The 18,002-nt window shown below is 44.1% G+C and overlaps 2 protein-coding genes across 4 annotated transcripts in view; one reads left to right on the top strand and one right to left on the bottom strand.

Annotated features, from left to right (window-relative positions):
- Positions 1-2,212: 2,212 nt before the first annotated feature.
- Positions 2,213-9,115, bottom strand: C1GALT1C1 (C1GALT1 specific chaperone 1). 2 transcript variants are annotated; one of them, XM_069986650.1, is made up of 2 exons: positions 8,953-9,115; positions 2,213-4,323 (listed from the first exon to the last, which is right to left on the bottom strand). In XM_069986650.1, exon 2 carries the CDS (start codon positions 4,316-4,318, stop codon positions 3,365-3,367), a length of 954 nt encoding a protein of 317 aa, XP_069842751.1. In that variant the 5' UTR covers positions 4,319-4,323; positions 8,953-9,115; the 3' UTR covers positions 2,213-3,364. The 2 variants fall into 2 exon arrangements, with proteins under 2 accessions (XP_069842751.1, XP_069842752.1); XM_069986651.1 differs by having other exon boundaries at positions 8,958-9,115.
- A 284-nt stretch (positions 9,116-9,399) lies between these two features.
- The window catches only part of LAS1L (LAS1 like ribosome biogenesis factor), a 28,107-nt gene continuing 19,504 nt past the window's right edge, over positions 9,400-18,002 (top strand). Inside the window, exons 1-6 of one of the 2 annotated variants that reach the window (XM_069986649.1) lie at positions 9,400-9,559; positions 9,636-9,897; positions 10,859-10,984; positions 11,307-11,376; positions 13,425-13,506; positions 14,977-15,141. In XM_069986649.1, coding sequence (XP_069842750.1) covers positions 9,767-9,897; positions 10,859-10,984; positions 11,307-11,376; positions 13,425-13,506; positions 14,977-15,141 — 574 coding nt within the window. In that variant the 5' untranslated portion in view covers positions 9,400-9,559; positions 9,636-9,766. Of the gene's footprint in view, positions 9,898-10,858; positions 10,985-11,306; positions 11,377-13,424; positions 13,507-14,976; positions 15,142-18,002 lie in introns of both variants that reach the window. The other variant, XM_069986648.1, reaches the window with a different exon arrangement.

The following is an 18,002-nucleotide window of genomic DNA, read 5'->3' as shown; positions in this document are numbered from 1 at the left end:
ACAGAATTTTTCAATTAAAATTACTTTTTTTTTTTAACTGGTCCTGTGAAGCTATTGCGGTTACCTACATGTAATGGGGCCCCCTGGTGTTCTATTTAGGAACGTCCACCAAGTATCCTTAGCACCACAGTTCACACATGCTCATTATTTCATTTTTCTAAATTGCTACCAACACTAGTCAAAGAGGTAAATGTTCTTAGAGGGAATCAAAAGAACCCAAACACTATAAAAAGGTGTTTAACAGCACCATCTACACAAGAGCATTTTTTAAAATTGATTCGAAATGACAACTTTTGCATGATCTAGCAGAAGCAGGGTAACAACCAACTCTTTTTCCATGTATGCAAAAGTCAGTGGGCAATAAAGTACTACCAAATCTCTCACTTTATATTGCTTCCTAATGCCTACAAATCCATGCCGTAAGTCTAAGTACCTCTTATATGTGACATGGAAGTCACCCCCTGATGTTCCACCCACCCAGTCTGATAGCCCCTCCTCTCGGTCTAGACCATGCGTCTCCAAACTGCAGCCCTCCAGCTTTTGCAATACTACATTTCCCATCATGCCTGGACAGCCAAATCCAAAGCTTTAGCTGTCTGGGCATGATGGGAATTGTGGTTCTGCAACAGTTGGAGGGTTGTAGTTTGGAGACATTGGCTGAGCAGCAGCACACACATTGGGGGCATGCAGGACGCTCCTGACTGAAGAGAAACAAACTCTGTAACTGAAGCTCCACGTTTTCAATATCAACGGCTGATACTGTACCAAATAGGGGAAGAAAAGAAAACTAAAATGACTCCTGAGTCCAACCCTGGACTCGTCCCATTATAAAACATACATTTGCTCTCATCCAGATGAGGTGTGGATGTGACTGTTTCTTAATCTACAGACATCAACTGCTCTGTGCACAGAGAGAAATACATAGAGTGCGTCCATACACATACATTGTTGTACAGAAATGCAACCGTACAGTACCTCGATCTCAGCTTGGAGAGTGTATGCAGCAAGTGTAAGTACTGAGGGTTATGACAGGACTATGTATATATCACAAAGGACCTCTCTTTTATTCACCATTCCTGACATCTGTGTTTATGGGCATCATGAAGCCAATGTCTATGATTCTTTGAATGGCTGTTCTGTTTCAGAGTAATCATAGTTTTATCTTCAGGTGGAAATGGGGCTTCACGTTATCAGGGTAATACCTAGCCCAATGAGTTAGACCCATATATCAAGACAAAGGTAAAGCTACGATTACTCTAAAATTGTGCAGCCATTCAGAGTGGGTAGGGCAGAATGAAACTAGTAACAAGTTTTCCTTCAAAGCTTTCCTGTCAATCATAAAAGGCTTTATTGATCTGGAGCAAAGTGTTCACAACCTGACTAACCAGTCAACCTTTCTGCGATCTGTGTCTATGAAACCTGGACAGTCCCATAGACTTGCACTGGGAGTCTGTCTGGGTCAAGTGACACAGAGCTGGGAAAAAATTCGCTAAGTAAGGACATCTTCAGCTTGCTCCTAAGGGCCCTATTACATGGGACGATTATCGTGCGAAAAATCGTTAAATCGTTCATATTTAAACGATAATCGTTCTGTGTAATTGCAGGCAACGATCGAAAAATCTTTGTATGTTGTTGATCGTTTATTTAGATCTGAACCTAAAATTATCTTTAATCGTTCACTGCAATTCCACATTCGTTCGCTCAAGTTGTGCGTTTTTTCACTAATCGTTCAGTGTAATAGCACATTGTTCATTGTTTTTCTGGGATCAGAAGGAATAAACGATCATAGTAATGATCGTAACTAACAACAATCGTCCTGTGTAATATGGTGAACAATTTCAGGTTAACGATAAACAACCTAGTTTGCAATCGTTTATCGTTAGTCGTTAATGGTTAAAAATCACTCAGTGTAATAGGACCCTAAGACTGCTGAACACTGGCCCAATCAAAACTTTTGATATGTCTATAGCACTTAGCAAAAGTTTTTTTATAATGTCGGGTATGCTTGAAAGAAACATATGTTCCCATCACTGCACCCCCGCCGTACTCTCTAGCACACTCTGCATTCCCTTATCGTGGAATAGTCCATGTCATGATACAAGAAGTTCCCTAAGAACATACCCTAAGAGCAGAAGTCATTTCCAGGTGGTGTCTGTGAGTTACTTGCTACATTATAAATACTGGGGGACTATCTACCTAAAATAATAAGTTTTTAGTTTTTTAACCAGATTGCTTTTTGAAATAAATACTTGTATTCCCTAAGATGAAATAATAATGGAGCATCAGAATTCTGCATTGTGTAGCTAGGATTGCCCAGATGGCATTTTTCCATGTTCCCAGCTGATTTAGTTGCTTGTAACAGGGGGCTGTTCTTGCTGCATTCTACCTAAACATTGTGAAAGGGTTCCTAAAAACTGCACAGCCACTGTAAATAAAGCTCTGTTCACATTGCCTTCATGGCTTCCGTTCTTTTGTAACGGAGCTATGATATACATGATGGGCCTGTTTTCGGACAGATCCTAGACAGATGCCAGGAATGGAAAACACTTATGTCAAACGCTGCAAAGAAAAGATGACAAAAAACTCATACACGTGTCACACATACATCTATCATTGAACAGGTGACTCCTAAATAACCTCATAGCAGCACAAGACTATGGCGCAGCATTAAAGAGGGGCTGACATAATGCCCCCCAATTTACTTTTTCACCAGTCTTATGTATTTGACAGGAAGAATAAAAAAAAAAACAGTGCTCCAGCCTGTGGATTCCTATTAGAAATAGAGGTACTGTCACACTGGAACATCTGGAATACTAGAAGGTTGTCATTGGATACATGTTATGCTCTAATGCTTGAATACAATGCAGCCCTATGCTTGGTACAGGTTTCAGTTGTATGAGGTAATGGAGTTAGAGCCTTGTGGTAATAAGGGAAGGCAAGAAAGAGCACTCTAACCCCAAAGAACGTCATTTGGCACCACCACCCATGCACGATCTAAGCGACCGGCACACGTCAGATCATTTACACTCTCCCATAGGGAGCAGCATGAAGAATTGTACAAAGCTTGCTTACCACCCGAAATATCAACCCAGTTCATTATGAAGTAGAAAAATAGAATTTGAGTGCAAAAGTCATCACCATGTAAAATCAGTCGCAGTTTTTGTAGTAAAACAAGTATTTTGCAGTCTTGAAATCATTGAAAGAGACTTCTATACTGTACAAGAAAGAAAAAAACAAATTACACATGTACAAGGATCAAGTTCTACCTCCCAGAAATTGTCTTCTGATAAATAAATATAGCCACCATATGTGATTGGTTCCTTCTAAAGTCCTTCCCTCCGCTCTAGAAGACTTGATATACTCTTCAGTCATTGTCAGAGTTAGCGGGTGGTAAGAACACCAGGGCGTCGTTGAAGCTGTGCCCATAGGCTCGTAGCCTGTACACACCGTACATCATAACCTGCATGTGGTTGGGAGACAGTCCGCTGAATGTGATCGCCATGTCTGAACAGCAGCCCTCGACAACTTTTTGAGGATCATTTGCCATGGCTTCTTTTATTAAAGTCCCTACAGATTTAGTGTTGAAGACATTCTTGCCTTCAGAGTCTTCAGCATTTTCCGCAACCACTCCTTTATACTTCAGGCACATGGCCAACTGCTTATCTCCTGGAACTTTCCATATTATGCCACCAGTTTCTGGACACTTATCGGGTTCATTCATGATACTGATTAGCCGGCTTACTGACCCGATACTTAGCACAATGCCACCTGCTAAATCCGCGTAATCTAAATCTCCATCTTTTACAGTATGCCCAATGTAGAAAGGCTCCGAAGGATTTTTCTTTAACAGAAAATACTTTAAATTTTCAATGATGGCAAAGGTGGAGGGTTGAGCGATGAAGAACCAGTTATAGTTCTCTTTATGTTCCTCATAAGCAATCTGAATAGCTTTCCTCATCATAATCCACATGTCACTGCTGTCAACAGAAATGGATTCAAAGACTTTGACCTGTTCAGAGCTGTAGTAGTCCGCCTGGTCGCAGTGCTTGCTCCACGTGGTTCTGACAGCGGCCCACAGGCTCAGGTCTTTTGGTTTCACCAGGATAATACAGTAGACCCGCATGCTCTGGCTCAACTCCATTCGTTCTGTATCAGAAAGCTTCAAGACATCCTCCTTATTAGGTGCCTGGATGTGGTGGTGTTCATGGGGGGCTGACGACTCATGGCCCAACTTTATGTGTCCAAGAAGAGTTATCACTAGACAAAAGGCACCTCCTATCAGCATGCCCCGCATAAAGGAGCCCCCTTCCGAAATCATGTTCCCTGGAAGACAAAATTAACACCTATATTGTTACTCAGGCCAATACCTGACAAATAATTCACCCCAACAGCATACTAAGTGCCAACATCCTCCTATGCAAGTACTGAAGTCAGAGTATTTTTACAACCTCTAGTTCTGCGCAAAATAGCACACAAGTCTGCAGAAAGCTGAACGGCATCATACAATAAAAGAGGCTAAAAGTTTAATGATTGTGCAGACACTCCCTATGTCATCAATGCAGCTAAATTCCATCATGCTGCACCCACCCTGCAACATGTCATTCTGGTTCCTAATTGTTCCTTACAGGTGTAATTCACACATGCCTATCAACTGCAGGTCTATAACTAACTTCAAATACACCGATTGGTTCTAATGCGGAAACACTGTACAGTAGATCCAAAGCATGAAATAGTGTATAGCACATACAGTACGTGTGAATATGCAAGTCTCAAGAAATCTTCCAATAGATCACATTATATAGTCTTCACATTGATAAAGCTGATCATTCACCACCAGTTTCTAGAATGAAAAATTTGGTACTCCACATATAACAAATCTTTGAGCAGTGCCTGGCAAATGGGTATGCTGCATTTTCCTTTTAAGGGGTAACTATCAAACTATAACAAATTTAAAGTTTTGACCAGCGTTAATTGTTAACGTGAGAGGGCAGAATCGGCTGGGAGCTGTGCCATTGTGTTTTTACCCTGCCATGCCGAGCTCAACTGGTAAAGCTTTGTGTCCAAGGTTTTATAGACTTTCTACAATCTGTACATTATTCTCTCCGCTCTCCATGCAGTGCCAAGTGGAAATAAATGGAGGCAGCTTCTACACATCTGTCTTAGCCATCATTGCTCCTGCTTACAAGTTCCTGATGAGTAGTCGTGGAATGCTGTCACCCTTACCGTGTAACCGTCTGACAAACTCTTTATAACTGTCAGTTTTTGTGTCAAGTTATTTACTACAAGGCTGCTCATAACTACCGGGAGTAACCTTACTACTAGATGTAGCATAGTTCCCTAACACACACACACAGGTGGGCAAGTAGCTCCAAACTGGATTACACAAGGATTGTGTGGGATTAGAAAAACATGGCTGCTTTCTTCCCCACCAATGTGGCACCTATCCACAGGTAGGGATGAGCGAACCGGCCAAAGTTCGGGTTCGTATGAACCTTAACTCTCGGCTTCTGATTCCCGCTATCTGGCCACTCCGTGAAGAGAGTGGATACAACCTTGAGGACCGCCTGGAAAACTGGGATACAGCCTATGGCTGTATCCCAGTTTTCTAGGCGGTCCTCAGGCTGTATCCACCCTCTCCACGGAGCGGGCAGACAGCGGGAATCAGAAGCCGATAGTTCAGGTTCATACAAACCCGAACCTCGGCCGGTTCGCTCATCCCTATCCACAGGCTGTGGGAGTCATAGTAAGCCAGGCAAACTCACCTATAAAACTAGTGCAGAAAAAAGAAAAGTTGTTATGGATTACCAGACCGCAGAAGGCATGCCCTGCATGCTTCCTATAGACTAGGGAACCCAACATAGCTGAAGAAAAGCACGCCGTCCATTTCTCAAACTGCTGCCCGGTTCCTGCCATCTGTGCTGGTTTCTCTATATGCAAATAGGGCCGCTGGGTGCACTGAAGGTGGGCTCAGTGCACCAATACCCCCTCCACTTGGTGATATGGCCAGACCTGATTCAAAGGGAGGTCCATCACCCAGGGGAGGAGATATCAGAATCTAAACATGGTGGAAACTGAGCGACAAATTGGAAAATTGGAACCAGGGCCGACCAAGTCACATAAAAAGATTATTTTAACTATGGGAAGTGGTGCATTTGCTTTACACTCATGATAATTAAAGGCTGATGGCTTCTACCAGTACATGCAACACGTAATAATAATAATACTATTATTTGTATAGCGCCAACTGATCCACAAGTACAAAATTACCCACTAACCAGGCAAAGATGACCCTATACAGAAGGCCTGTACATGTACTGTACCCCACATCACAGCCAAACCCCACCCAGTCACTGGTACCAGACTACTCACTAACCTGCTACAGCTGAGCCCTGGCCTGTGTATATACTGTACCCCACATCACAGCCAAACCCCACCCAGTCACTGGTACCAGACTACTCACTAACCTGCTACAGCTGAGCCCTGGCCTGTGTATATACTATACCCCACATCACAGCCAAACCCCACCCAGTCACTGGTACCAGACTACTCACTAACCTGCTACAGCTGAGCCCTGGCCTGTGTATATACTATACCCCACATCACAGCCAAACCCCACCCAGTCACAGGTACCAGACTACTCACTAACCTGCTACAGCTGAGCCCTGGCCTGTGTATATACTATACCCCACATCACAGCCAAACCCCACCCAGTCACAGGTACCAGACTACTCACTAACCTGCTACAGCTGAGCCCTGGCCTGTGTATATACTATACCCCACATCACAGCCAAACCCCACCCAGTCACTGGTACGAGACTACTCACTAACCTGCTACAGCTGAGCCCTGGCCTGTGTATATACTATACCCCACATCACAGCCAAACCCCACCCAGTCACAGGTACCAGACTACTCACTAACCTGCTACAGCTGAGCCCTGGCCTGTGTATATACTATACCCCACATCACAGCCAAACCCCACCCAGTCACTGGTACCAGACTACTCACTAACCTGCTACAGCTGAGCCCTGGCCTGTGTATATACTATACCCCACATCACAGCCAAACCCCACCCAGTCACTGGTACCAGACTACTCACTAACCTGCTACAGCTGAGCCCTGGCCTGTGTATATACTGTACCCCACATCACAGCCAAACCCCACCCAGTCACTGGTACCAGACTACTCACTAACCTGCTACAGCTGAGCCCTGGCCTGTGTATATACTGTACCCCACATCACAGCCAAACCCCACCCAGTCACTGGTACCAGACTACTCACTAACCTGCTACAGCTGAGCCCTGGCCTGTGTATATACTGTACCCCACATCACAGCCAAACCCCACCCAGTCACTGGTACCAGACTACTCACTAACCTGCTACAGCTGAGCCCTGGCCTGTGTATGTACTGTACCCCACATCACAGCCAAACCCCACCCAGTCACAGGTACCAGACTACTCACTAACCTGCTACAGCTGAGCCCTGGCCTGTGTATATACTGTACCCCACATCACAGCCAAACCCCACCCAGTCACTGGTACCAGACTACTCACTAACCTGCTACAGCTGAGCCCTGGCCTGTGTATATACTGTACCCCACATCACAGCCAAACCCCACCCAGTCACTGGTACCAGACTACTCACTAACCTGCTACAGCTGAGCCCTGGCCTGTGTATATACTATACCCCACATCACAGCCAAATCCCACCCAGTCACTGGTACCAGACTACTCACTAACCTGCTACAGCTGAGCCCTGGCCTGTGTATATACTATACCCCACATCACAGCCAAACCCCACCCAGTCACTGGTACCAGACTACTCACTAACCTGCTACAGCTGAGCCCTGGCCAGTGTGTATACTGTACCCCACATCACAGCCAAACCCCACCCAGTCACTGGTACCAGACTACTCACTAACCTGCTACAGCTGAGCCCTGGCCTGTGTATGTACTGTACCCCACATCACAGCCAAACCCCACCCAGTCACAGGTACCAGACTACTCACTAACCTGCTACAGCTGAGCCCTGGCCAGTGTGTATACTGTACCCCACATCACAGCCAAACCCCACCCAGTCACAGGTACCAGACTACTCACTAACCTGCTACAGCTGAGCCCTGGCCTGTGTATGTACTGTACCCCACATCACAGCCAAACCCCAGCCAGTCACTGGTACGAGACTACTCACTAACCTGCTACAGCTGAGCCCTGGCCTGTGTATATACTATACCCCACATCACAGCCAAACCCCACCCAGTCACAGGTACCAGACTACTCACTAACCTGCTACAGCTGAGCCCTGGCCTGTGTATATACTATACCCCACATCACAGCCAAACCCCACCCAGTCACTGGTACCAGACTACTCACTAACCTGCTACAGCTGAGCCCTGGCCTGTGTATATACTATACCCCACATCACAGCCAAACCCCACCCAGTCACTGGTACCAGACTACTCACTAACCTGCTACAGCTGAGCCCTGGCCAGTGTATATACTATACCCCACATCACAGCCAAACCCCACCCAGTCACTGGTACCAGACTACTCACTAACCTGCTACAGCTGAGCCCTGGCCTGTGTATATACTGTACCCCACATCACAGCCAAACCCCACCCAGTCACAGGTACCAGAGTACTCACTAACCTGCTACAGCTGAGCCCTGGCCTGTGTATGTACTGTACCCCACATCACAGCCAGTCACTGATCCTCACACCTTACTGCACCCCACTGCCTGGGGATGATACATGGCAGGGGAGCAGTGACACAACCCTGAGTACACTACACAGAAGCACTGACACCACCGCCATCATGTGATCACAGGCGAATAACGACTACTACACGGTGAGTGAGGGCTCCGATCCATGCACACATATAGGCGGCCGCAGGCAGCTGCACCAGCCTCTCAGCTACGGTGACAACCAGAGCCCGGATCCCCGCCAGCACTCACCTTACCGATCCTCCAACCAGCCACGCTATACACCGTCTCTCCCTCACTCTCCAACGTCAGCTGCTGCCGGATCTGCTACTTCCGCCTTGTTGCGCAGGTGACATGGGTCACGTGTACAATTGTGACGCGTCACTGTTCTGATATCGGTCGCCCGCCATGGTTGATCCTGGCAAAAAAAAGTTGGAAAGAGTGAAATGATATGATTCAGCTATCAAGGAGAAGGGGAGAACCGAAAATAAGAGGTCACCTGCCTCAAGGGGACAGATATAAGCCAGGACGGAGAGGATGTGGAATAGTTATACCAACCAATCAGATTCCAGCATACTAAATTCCCTTTGAAGATTGGAAAATGAAAGGAGTCACCTGATTGCTTGCTATGGGAAACTGAGCATCCTGTCCATGTGTAGTGAAATCCGGCCGGGGCGGGGCTTTTTTCAGATTTGGTGGTTACAGAATGATGCAGCACTGTGATATAGTGAAACAATAGCCTCTGCACAGGTTCTTGGCTCATAGTTCTTTTTTTCTTTCAGTCTGTCCTATGGACAAATCTGTGGAGAACTGATTCTTTAATTATACCACCAGAAGTATACACAGATAACTCTCTGAGGTAAAGCAAGTCCTTACATAGCAAAGTCACTAAAAGCTGACTCGTTCACTATCTTTATGGTGGTAAAATTACACAGGACGAGAAGGACACAGCCCGGAACCTAAAGGCGGCTCCTTTGTTCCCGGAGGGCGCAGTTTGCTGTTACCCCGCACCAAAACAAAGGCGATTCCTGATTGGCAGAGGGGTGGAGCTGTGCTGCCGCTGGGGATGGCGGGCAAGCGGCAGGTCGTAGCCTGGATCAGTAAGGCAGAATGGGAGCAGGTGCTGGAGTATCTGTACAGCCGGGACTGCAAGCTCCAGCGGGACGCGCTGCATCAGATCTCCGCCTGGAAGAGCAGGTGAGGCGGGCGGCGGGCTGCACGGAGCGCGGCCGTGTCCATCCCCATTCATTGCTCCTCCTTATAGTCTATTCTATAGATGTGATGTGTGACTGAAGGGGCCATAGACCTGTCCTGGGGCATCTCAAAGCCTATGTCTAACACTGGCCATAGAGGGCGCTGCTCCAGTGCATGTGCGCAGCCAGGGAGACCAGCCATGTGTTACCCTAGGGTACAGTGTGACCCTGGATTCCTGCAGCAGGTCACACTCCCTGCACTGTCATCCAGCTGGCACAGGCCTTGGCATTTTCCACACAAATGAGTAACATGGCGTGGGTGGTGATGTGCCATGTCCTGCCACCCAGTTATTAGCTGCCATGAATGCCACAACCTGAGGGGCCTGCCCAGAATCAGATGTATACGGGAGGCCTGGTGATGGCCGTTGTTAGAGGGATCGAGAGGAGAGATCAGGATACTACAACAGGGTATAAAAGAGCAGCCATAGTCGTTTTACTTTTTAATACCAATTTAGACTATGTACACACTATATATTTTTTATGACAACGGCCGAATAGATTAGAACAGTGGACGTTCTTGTCATAAAAAATGTGTTCCATTGAAGTCAATTGAAACAACAGCTGTTGTTCACACAGTGTATTAAACAACGGCCCTTGTTCAGTATGACCGTGGAAATAATTGACCTGTCAATTATTTCCTGCCATTGTTTTCAAACAGCGGCAGGAATAATTAACAGTTCTCACAGTGTGTGGCTGTCTTACGGACGTTGTGTGACTGAGAATCAATGCCTGATTTCAGTCACATCTATATGGCCTGCACTTTTAGATGTATTTTAAAAAAATGTTCCTGCGGCTGATAGGATCGTATTGGCCGCAGAAACATGTAACACAGCGGCCATTGTTTTAACACTGTGTGAACATCGCCCTATACTGTTATAATGTTGAGCATCTGCCTCTTTCTACAGGTATGGAAACAGCATGCCGCTAGCGGTTGAGTGCACCGCTGATCTGGTGCGATGCAAAATCCTAGATGTTAGTGGTGGGATGGGAGAGCAAGAGCTGGAGTTACTTTATGGATTGGCACTTGTCAGGTTAGTATGGTACCTGTATATAACCCTTGTGTGGTATGTGAACAGATTCTGGACGCCATTACACTCCAGCCCTTGGATACATTCCAGATGTGCTTTTAGCGTTATCAGACAGTGTTACTTTTGGCAATAAGATAATGCATATGTACATGAGGCTGGTAAATAAGTAATAGTGTTGGCACGGTTCTCTGATCCTGAATGCTCGGCATTTGACTCCCAGCCGCTGGAGAAGTTGGTGCTACCCGAGGTCTGCCAGGAAAACATGGATACAGCCTATGGCTCCAGACTACCCACATGGTCATGCCTTGTCTTCACTCTCTTACAGGTTTGTAAATATAATCACAGAACCAAAACAGAAGTCCATTGTGATCCCCTTAAGGCGTCTGGCTGATGAGGTGAGCACCCAGTATTGTTCTTTCTTTACATTCAGGTTTTCTTGCTACTATGAAATTGTGAGTTAACAGATAAGATATCCCCAGTGAGTACCTCTTCCTATATGTTTAAGATACCATAGTCCTGATTTGTACTTGCTTAGTATTAATACTTCAACTGTTATACCATGATGGCTACTTTATGTCTTCTATTCCTTGTTTTTGTTTTTTTTTCAATAAAATTCATTGAACCATAAACAGCAGATTACATCCTTTAGGTAAACGCCATGGCAATACTGCAGCACTATCTGCTTGTAATTCACATCTATTTTGCAGCGGATTTGCTATCTGTGACAGAACAGGTTTGTCAAATGAGTTCAGGGGAACCCTATTGTAAAGATAAATGAATCGAAGGTTTGTTTTAAGGTTTTAGGTTTTAAAGTAGGGATGATGAGAAACCTTCGAGCCTCCAACTGTTATAAAACAAAAATTCCCATTTTGTCTGGACAGTCAAAGCTTTAGCTGCCCAGGCATTATGGAAATTGAAGGTTTGCAACAGCTGGAGGGCCATGGATTCCCCCATTCCTACTTTAGAAACAACTCTTACCATAGCAGTGGTGGCCAACTAGTCATAAAAAAAAAAACCTCACATTTAAATGTCACCTTGCAGAAATCAATAGTACAAGGGATTGTAAAAAAACTCTGTAATAGGTTTTATTAAGCAAAAGGGTTTCCTTCTGTACTCAAAAAGCTGTTCTCCCCCCCCCCCCCCCCCCACCACACACACACACTTCAGAAGAAGCAGGTTTTAGGGCGGGTTCACACTACGGAATTCTCGCAGACAATTCCGTCAGCTGTCCGCCTGCACATCTGGGCACCATTCCTCCGGCTCCATAGACACCATTCTATGGGCCGGCGTATTCCACTATGCGCTGAAAGAAGTGTCATGTCACTTCTTTCCGCGGATCGCGGAATACGCCGGCCCATAGAATGGTGTCTATGAAGCCGGCGGAAAAGCGCATGCCCGTGTGGGCGGACATCTGACAGAATTCCGCTGACATTTTCCGCGAGAATTCCTCAGTCTGAACCCACCCTTATTTGTCAATTATGGTTTATGCATGGGGGAGGGGTCGAAGGAGGTTAGTGAGCATGGAGAGGGTAAAATGCAGTCCTTCACAGCACATCATCCTGCAATCTTACCTCACTGAGTTTCCAGACCAGCACTGAGCAGTTCGACCTATCAATCCAGCGTTCTATGTGGCCAGACAGTCTTCAAACTGCAGGGCTGCTTGTCTGCTCTTCCTGCTCACTCATCACCTTCCCCCCCCCCCCCATAGGTTATAGTGGACAAAGCAAACCAGTCTTCCCTTTTCTCCTCTGTAATGTGGACGACTTTGCCTGATAGTACGTAAATAAGAAAGGGGGGAGGCTGCAAAACAACTTTTTGCCTAATAAAACCTATTACAGAGTTTCTTAAAATTGCTTGTTCTAATAATTTCTGCAGAAATATTTACCATTACACTTTAATCCTTGGACAACCCCTTTGATTTTTCTCTATTACTCTGCAGCCCAGAGGCTGAATATCTGTAAAGACACAGCTCAAAGTTTTGCTATAGCTCTGTCCAATCTAGGTAGTTGCGAGTTTTGTCCATAGGCTGACTTTTATATACCTATACTGTTACGTTGTAGCAAACAGTCAGAATGTGTGAGCCATTTGTGCTACTGATATATTTTCCTCAGAGATGATCCATATATATAAATTTTTTTTCCTTTGAAAAAAGCCCCAGAGCTTATTTTTGAAGAAACATAATTTTTATCCAATCTATAGAGTACTTAGCTGTCATACAGAAAGTTATTATGCTCTTATACTGTAAGTTTACCTGTAGTTGGCACTCCATACTATGTACCCCCCTCTGTGGTTATTCCCTCATAGTGTGTACATCCCTTTTCCGCTGGTAATCGGTTGAGGATCTTTATTTGTTGTGTTGACTGTTCTGTATTGGTGTGTATGCAATATCACATATTACACTCATCAGTTTTATAGTAACCCACACACTTTTTTATGATTTCAGCTTAAGATTCCAGAATGGGTGGTAAACCTTCGTCACAGTGCAACACATGGAAAGTTGCCCAAACTAAGTCTGTGCCGCAAAGGTAATTATTCTTAATAACTGGTTTTATGATCTGACCACAGGGTATCCAAGTCTACTGAGTGTGTATGTGCGTGCGTGTGTGCGTGCGTGCTCCATTTTCTTATGGGACCTGCCAAATGGAGCAGTGAGGTGCATATATTTTACCAAATGCATTTTTGCACACTGTTTTTTCGTTCCTGCCCTAAACTGTATAAATATGGCTTGGTAACTTATCATTTAAAGGTTTTGTCTAAACAAGAGGGAGAGGGTTTATTATCTGGCCCTGGTTGCATTAGAAATAACAGAATGCTGTACCTACCCAGCTGGCTCCCCTACTGCTGCCTGTTTACTTGTTCTGGTAAAGTTCTGTGCAGACATAACATCACTGGAGTTGGTAAAATAGAGGGCTGTCGCAGAGAAGATGCTCAGGAAACTGCCACGGAGGGTGAGGGGGCCATTATTTTTTGCACATATTTTTGCTGCTATTCAAAAGCAATATTCTATTAGTGTTTGTTTAATTACAGCTTAGCTGCATCCATATATTTTACACCCTTTTATTACGGCCAATGTATCACGTGTTTCCCCAGACCAAAACTAGTTCTCCTCTTTAGGATTGCTTATGAGTTGCAGGATTGCATCAGCATCGAATAATTTCTGCCACCTTTCAAACACCTCCGTTCCTTACCGTGTTCTGCCCTCTTGTTCACCTGTATATCCCCCTCATGCACAGAGTGCCCTGAAGGGATCATGTCTGCGCTTTCTTTCCCGGGAGTGCAGTGTATGAGATTATCAGCAGAGATACAATGGTTTTTTTGTATTCTAAGGTTCCTTTCACATGTACAGATAAATCGCTTAATCACTTGTTTAGCGAACGACAAGTGGTGATATTTTCCCTTCTAAACGATAGCCATTTAGACGAGAAGATAAATTGCTATAAAAAGTCTTTAATGCGAAAAGTGGTTAAAGTCATAATTGCGTTGGTATATATTTTGTGAATATTTGTAATCGAGTTTGTCTCTATATACTGGGAACGATGAGCATTTACACTGAAAGACTTGAGAACGATTAGTGATGATTTTGAGGTCAGCTCAAAAGATGCGATCAACAACAACGTGAACAAATTTTTACTTTGTCCGAACCCAGCCATGCAGCATTCGATTAGCGGTGGCTGATGAAATTGGATAAAGCCCTATGGTTGCCTGGAAAACATGGATACAGCCTGTATCTGTTTTCCAGCAGCCTCAGGGCTTTATCCAACCTTAGCAGCCACCGCTGATCAAATGCCGCATTATAGGGTTTGGACAAAGTCAAGCACACTTAAGTTCACTCAACTCCATTCTACATCATTTATTTATAACGGCCTATGCTGCACTATATATGCAAAAAAAATGCAGGAGTGCCTATTCTGCACAAATCAAAAAGGTATGGATGATCTTTATGTCCTGTTTCAGCTGCTTTCTTCATTTACAAGACACATGTTCTTTCATTTTAGGCTGGGACTTTGTCATGGACTGGCTGAGACGTGAATATTGGTCCCGTCAACTGGGTAACTGCCTAAATCCCCAGTGGGTGTCTGATGATAGCAATGATTCTGAAGAAACAGAGGAAGGACTTCCCACTATGTCATTAAAAGAACAGAAGCAGCATGTCCTCACTGGTGAGTACCTTGTCTGTCATTACTAAATGCAGGATTTCAGATTTCTAGTCTTGCCTTTCGAAGTGATCCTGGGATAAGTTACCCAGCTGACATTGCTGTCCAATTCCTCTGCTTTTGGATCCATGTGAACTCTGAACAACTTTTTCTGTCTTTTGAACCCACTCCTAATTATATTTCTTTTATGATCTATAATCCACCAACAATGAGAGAAGTGTGAACTGCTGTCAGGAAAGATCATTCAACCAACTGACCAAATGTGATTGAAAATAATGTAATCCTGCTGCATAATGATGCCACAATATATTGGACCACAAGAGTTGAGTAAATACAGATGTCATAATAGAAGAAAATTACCACATAGATGATTGAAATGCACCAGTCTAGAAGGTTTAGAAAGCAAGCCTGGTGTTTGTGTTGGATTTTTAAAATTTTTATAAAAAGGATATTCTCAGCTCCACTAATATAGTAAAATAGTCCAAAATGTAGTTTGCAAAATCTGCAACAAATCCACAGCATGGATTTTGCATGGAGTGGTTGGGTACATGCTTAACCACAACTCAATGTGTTGCCAAGTAAGCTAATGCATTTAAATATGAAAGGTCACAAAATAAAAAACAAAGTGCTTAGTTGCCATATTTGCAGCTAATAGGTTTTATAACCTGTTCTAGAACCTTGTGGCCCTGGTTCACATTTAAGAATTAATAATGGTTCCTATTGCCCTATATTACTGAAAGTGTATGTGATGAGTGTTCTGTCCAATTTAATCACACATAATAAAATATCAAAAAATAAAATAAATCCACAGGGCCCTTGTGGAAAAGGTAATTAAATCATCAATAACTAAAATACAAAATACCATGTAAAGGTCTAAATGAGAATACAGCAACAGATAAAACCACTGTTCATCCAGTCTTGTCAGAGCTCTCAGTGCTGTTAGGATGTGCAGCACTGGGGATGAGAGATAGTTCTGCACAGGCTCTGGGCTGTAGTGACAAGTTGTAGCAACAAAAGTTTCATAAACAAACAAACCTAATGTCTGCCCAGCCCTGCAAGTCTGGATCATGTATAGTAGCAATGTCTCTCCAGTCCCACAAGCAGCAAGTATACAATAGATGGTGAATAGCAGTGCAGACAATATGCTGGGTGAATTCAAACAGCGCAGACTGGATGATGTTGCTGCACTTGTAGTACTTGGTAGATCTTCACAAGGAGAGATGCATTATAAAGTTCAGAAAGAATATTGGTGTACAGACTCCTCTCACCAACGTTTGTAGCTGTGGCTGTCAGCTGTTCTCCTCCTCCTCCTCCTCCTCCTCCTCCTCCTCCTCCTCCTCCTCCTCCTCCTCCTCCTCCTCCTCCTCCTCCTAGCTGGCGTCCAAGTCCTGAGAACGGGAGATCAGACAAAGGCTCTGCTGTTTTACTGTGAGGGCCCTATTCCACGGGACGATTATCGTTCGCATAATCGTTAACGATAAACGATCCAAATGACCGCTATTGCGAAAGACCTGAAATCGTTCACCCATTTACATGGAACGATAATCGTTACTTATGGTTCTTTCGGTCGTCTTGTCGTTGCTATTGCGTTGGTCACTACTGCGAACGACCGAAAAACGTCTTATTTAATGCAAACTATTTGCGAGCGAGCAACGATAAAAATAGGTCCAGGTCTTATTAAATGTTCAACGATTTCTCGTTAGGTCGTAATCGTTAACTGCTGTTCAACCGAAAGATTATTGCTTAGGTTCGAACGACTTAACAATAATCTAAACGATAATTGTCCTGTGGAATAGGGCCCTGAGTCTGGAAGGTTAGTGGGGCCACTGCAACTGTGTTTAAAGTTCAGAGAAGGTCTGTAGTATACAGGGTGGATGTTCAGACAAGGTTTTAGATGTGATATATGCATAAAAAAAGAGTCAGACGCGTTTCAAGGATCTCTTCTTTTCCTCAGTGACATTTGTGGCATATGGAGTACATGGAATGAACATACCTTCCTTTTATTATCAGTGTAGGTGATTCACAAAATCTGGAATGGGTCAGGGTGTCTGGTCCAGTACAGACACCCTGTTACAGTCCTGTTACATTGAAACAAAGCCTCAGAAGTGGCCAGTCTTTTCTTCTATGAGTTTAAATAAAAATGAACATTATACAAATGGAGGATAAAGTAATATATAGATGTAGCAATTGAGTACATAAAAATAAATGAAAATGAAAAATCAGTAAATGAAAAATTTTATGATAAATTCCTATGAAAAATATTCATATATACATCGAGTGGTGAGAGGTGTCTGTACACCAATATTCTTTCTGAACTTTATACGGGCTCAGCCACACTAGCGGTTTTCTTTTTTTCTAACCGATCCGTCCATATTAATTAAACGGATGAGCAGACTGATGCAAACTAATTGCAAAATGTTCCTCTTTTTTTTTATTGGTCCGTTTGTATTTTGGCTTAAAAAAACTTGACTTTTGTACATCAGTTTGCATCAGTCAGCATCCGTTTTTCTATCCGCTTATTTTTCTTCGGTTTCTTGCTGCTTCTGCGCATGCTCAGTGCAAAAACGGATGAAAACAAATGGATGGGAACGGAAATACCTTCCGTTTTAGATCCGTCCTCATTGACTACAATGTAAAAAAAAAAATGGAAGTGCACTTTCCGTTCGTGATCCATTTTTTTTAAACTGAAAGAAAAATACTGCAAACACTTTTTTCCCTCCGTTCAAAAAAACGGATCTTGAACGGATTGCATGCAAACGGAGCACAATTAAGGCAAACTGAGCACACTAATATATCATGGGAATCTATGGGGATTTTAAAGGATCTGACAGTTTCCGTTTTGCTTACTCCAAAACGGAAAAGGTAGA

This window comes from Dendropsophus ebraccatus, chromosome 10 (genome assembly GCF_027789765.1).
Source record: "Dendropsophus ebraccatus isolate aDenEbr1 chromosome 10, aDenEbr1.pat, whole genome shotgun sequence".
Lineage (NCBI taxonomy): Eukaryota > Metazoa > Chordata > Amphibia > Anura > Hylidae > Dendropsophus > Dendropsophus ebraccatus.
The sequence above is the reverse complement of the archived record's forward strand: the minus strand, read 5'-3'. Positions and strand labels throughout refer to the sequence as shown.

Bases quoted from the DNA above. Each gene is read 5' to 3' on its own strand.
- C1GALT1C1 (XM_069986650.1), bottom strand. From the start codon at position 4,318: ATGATTTCGGAAGGGGGCTCCTTTATGCGGGGCATGCTGATAGGAGGT.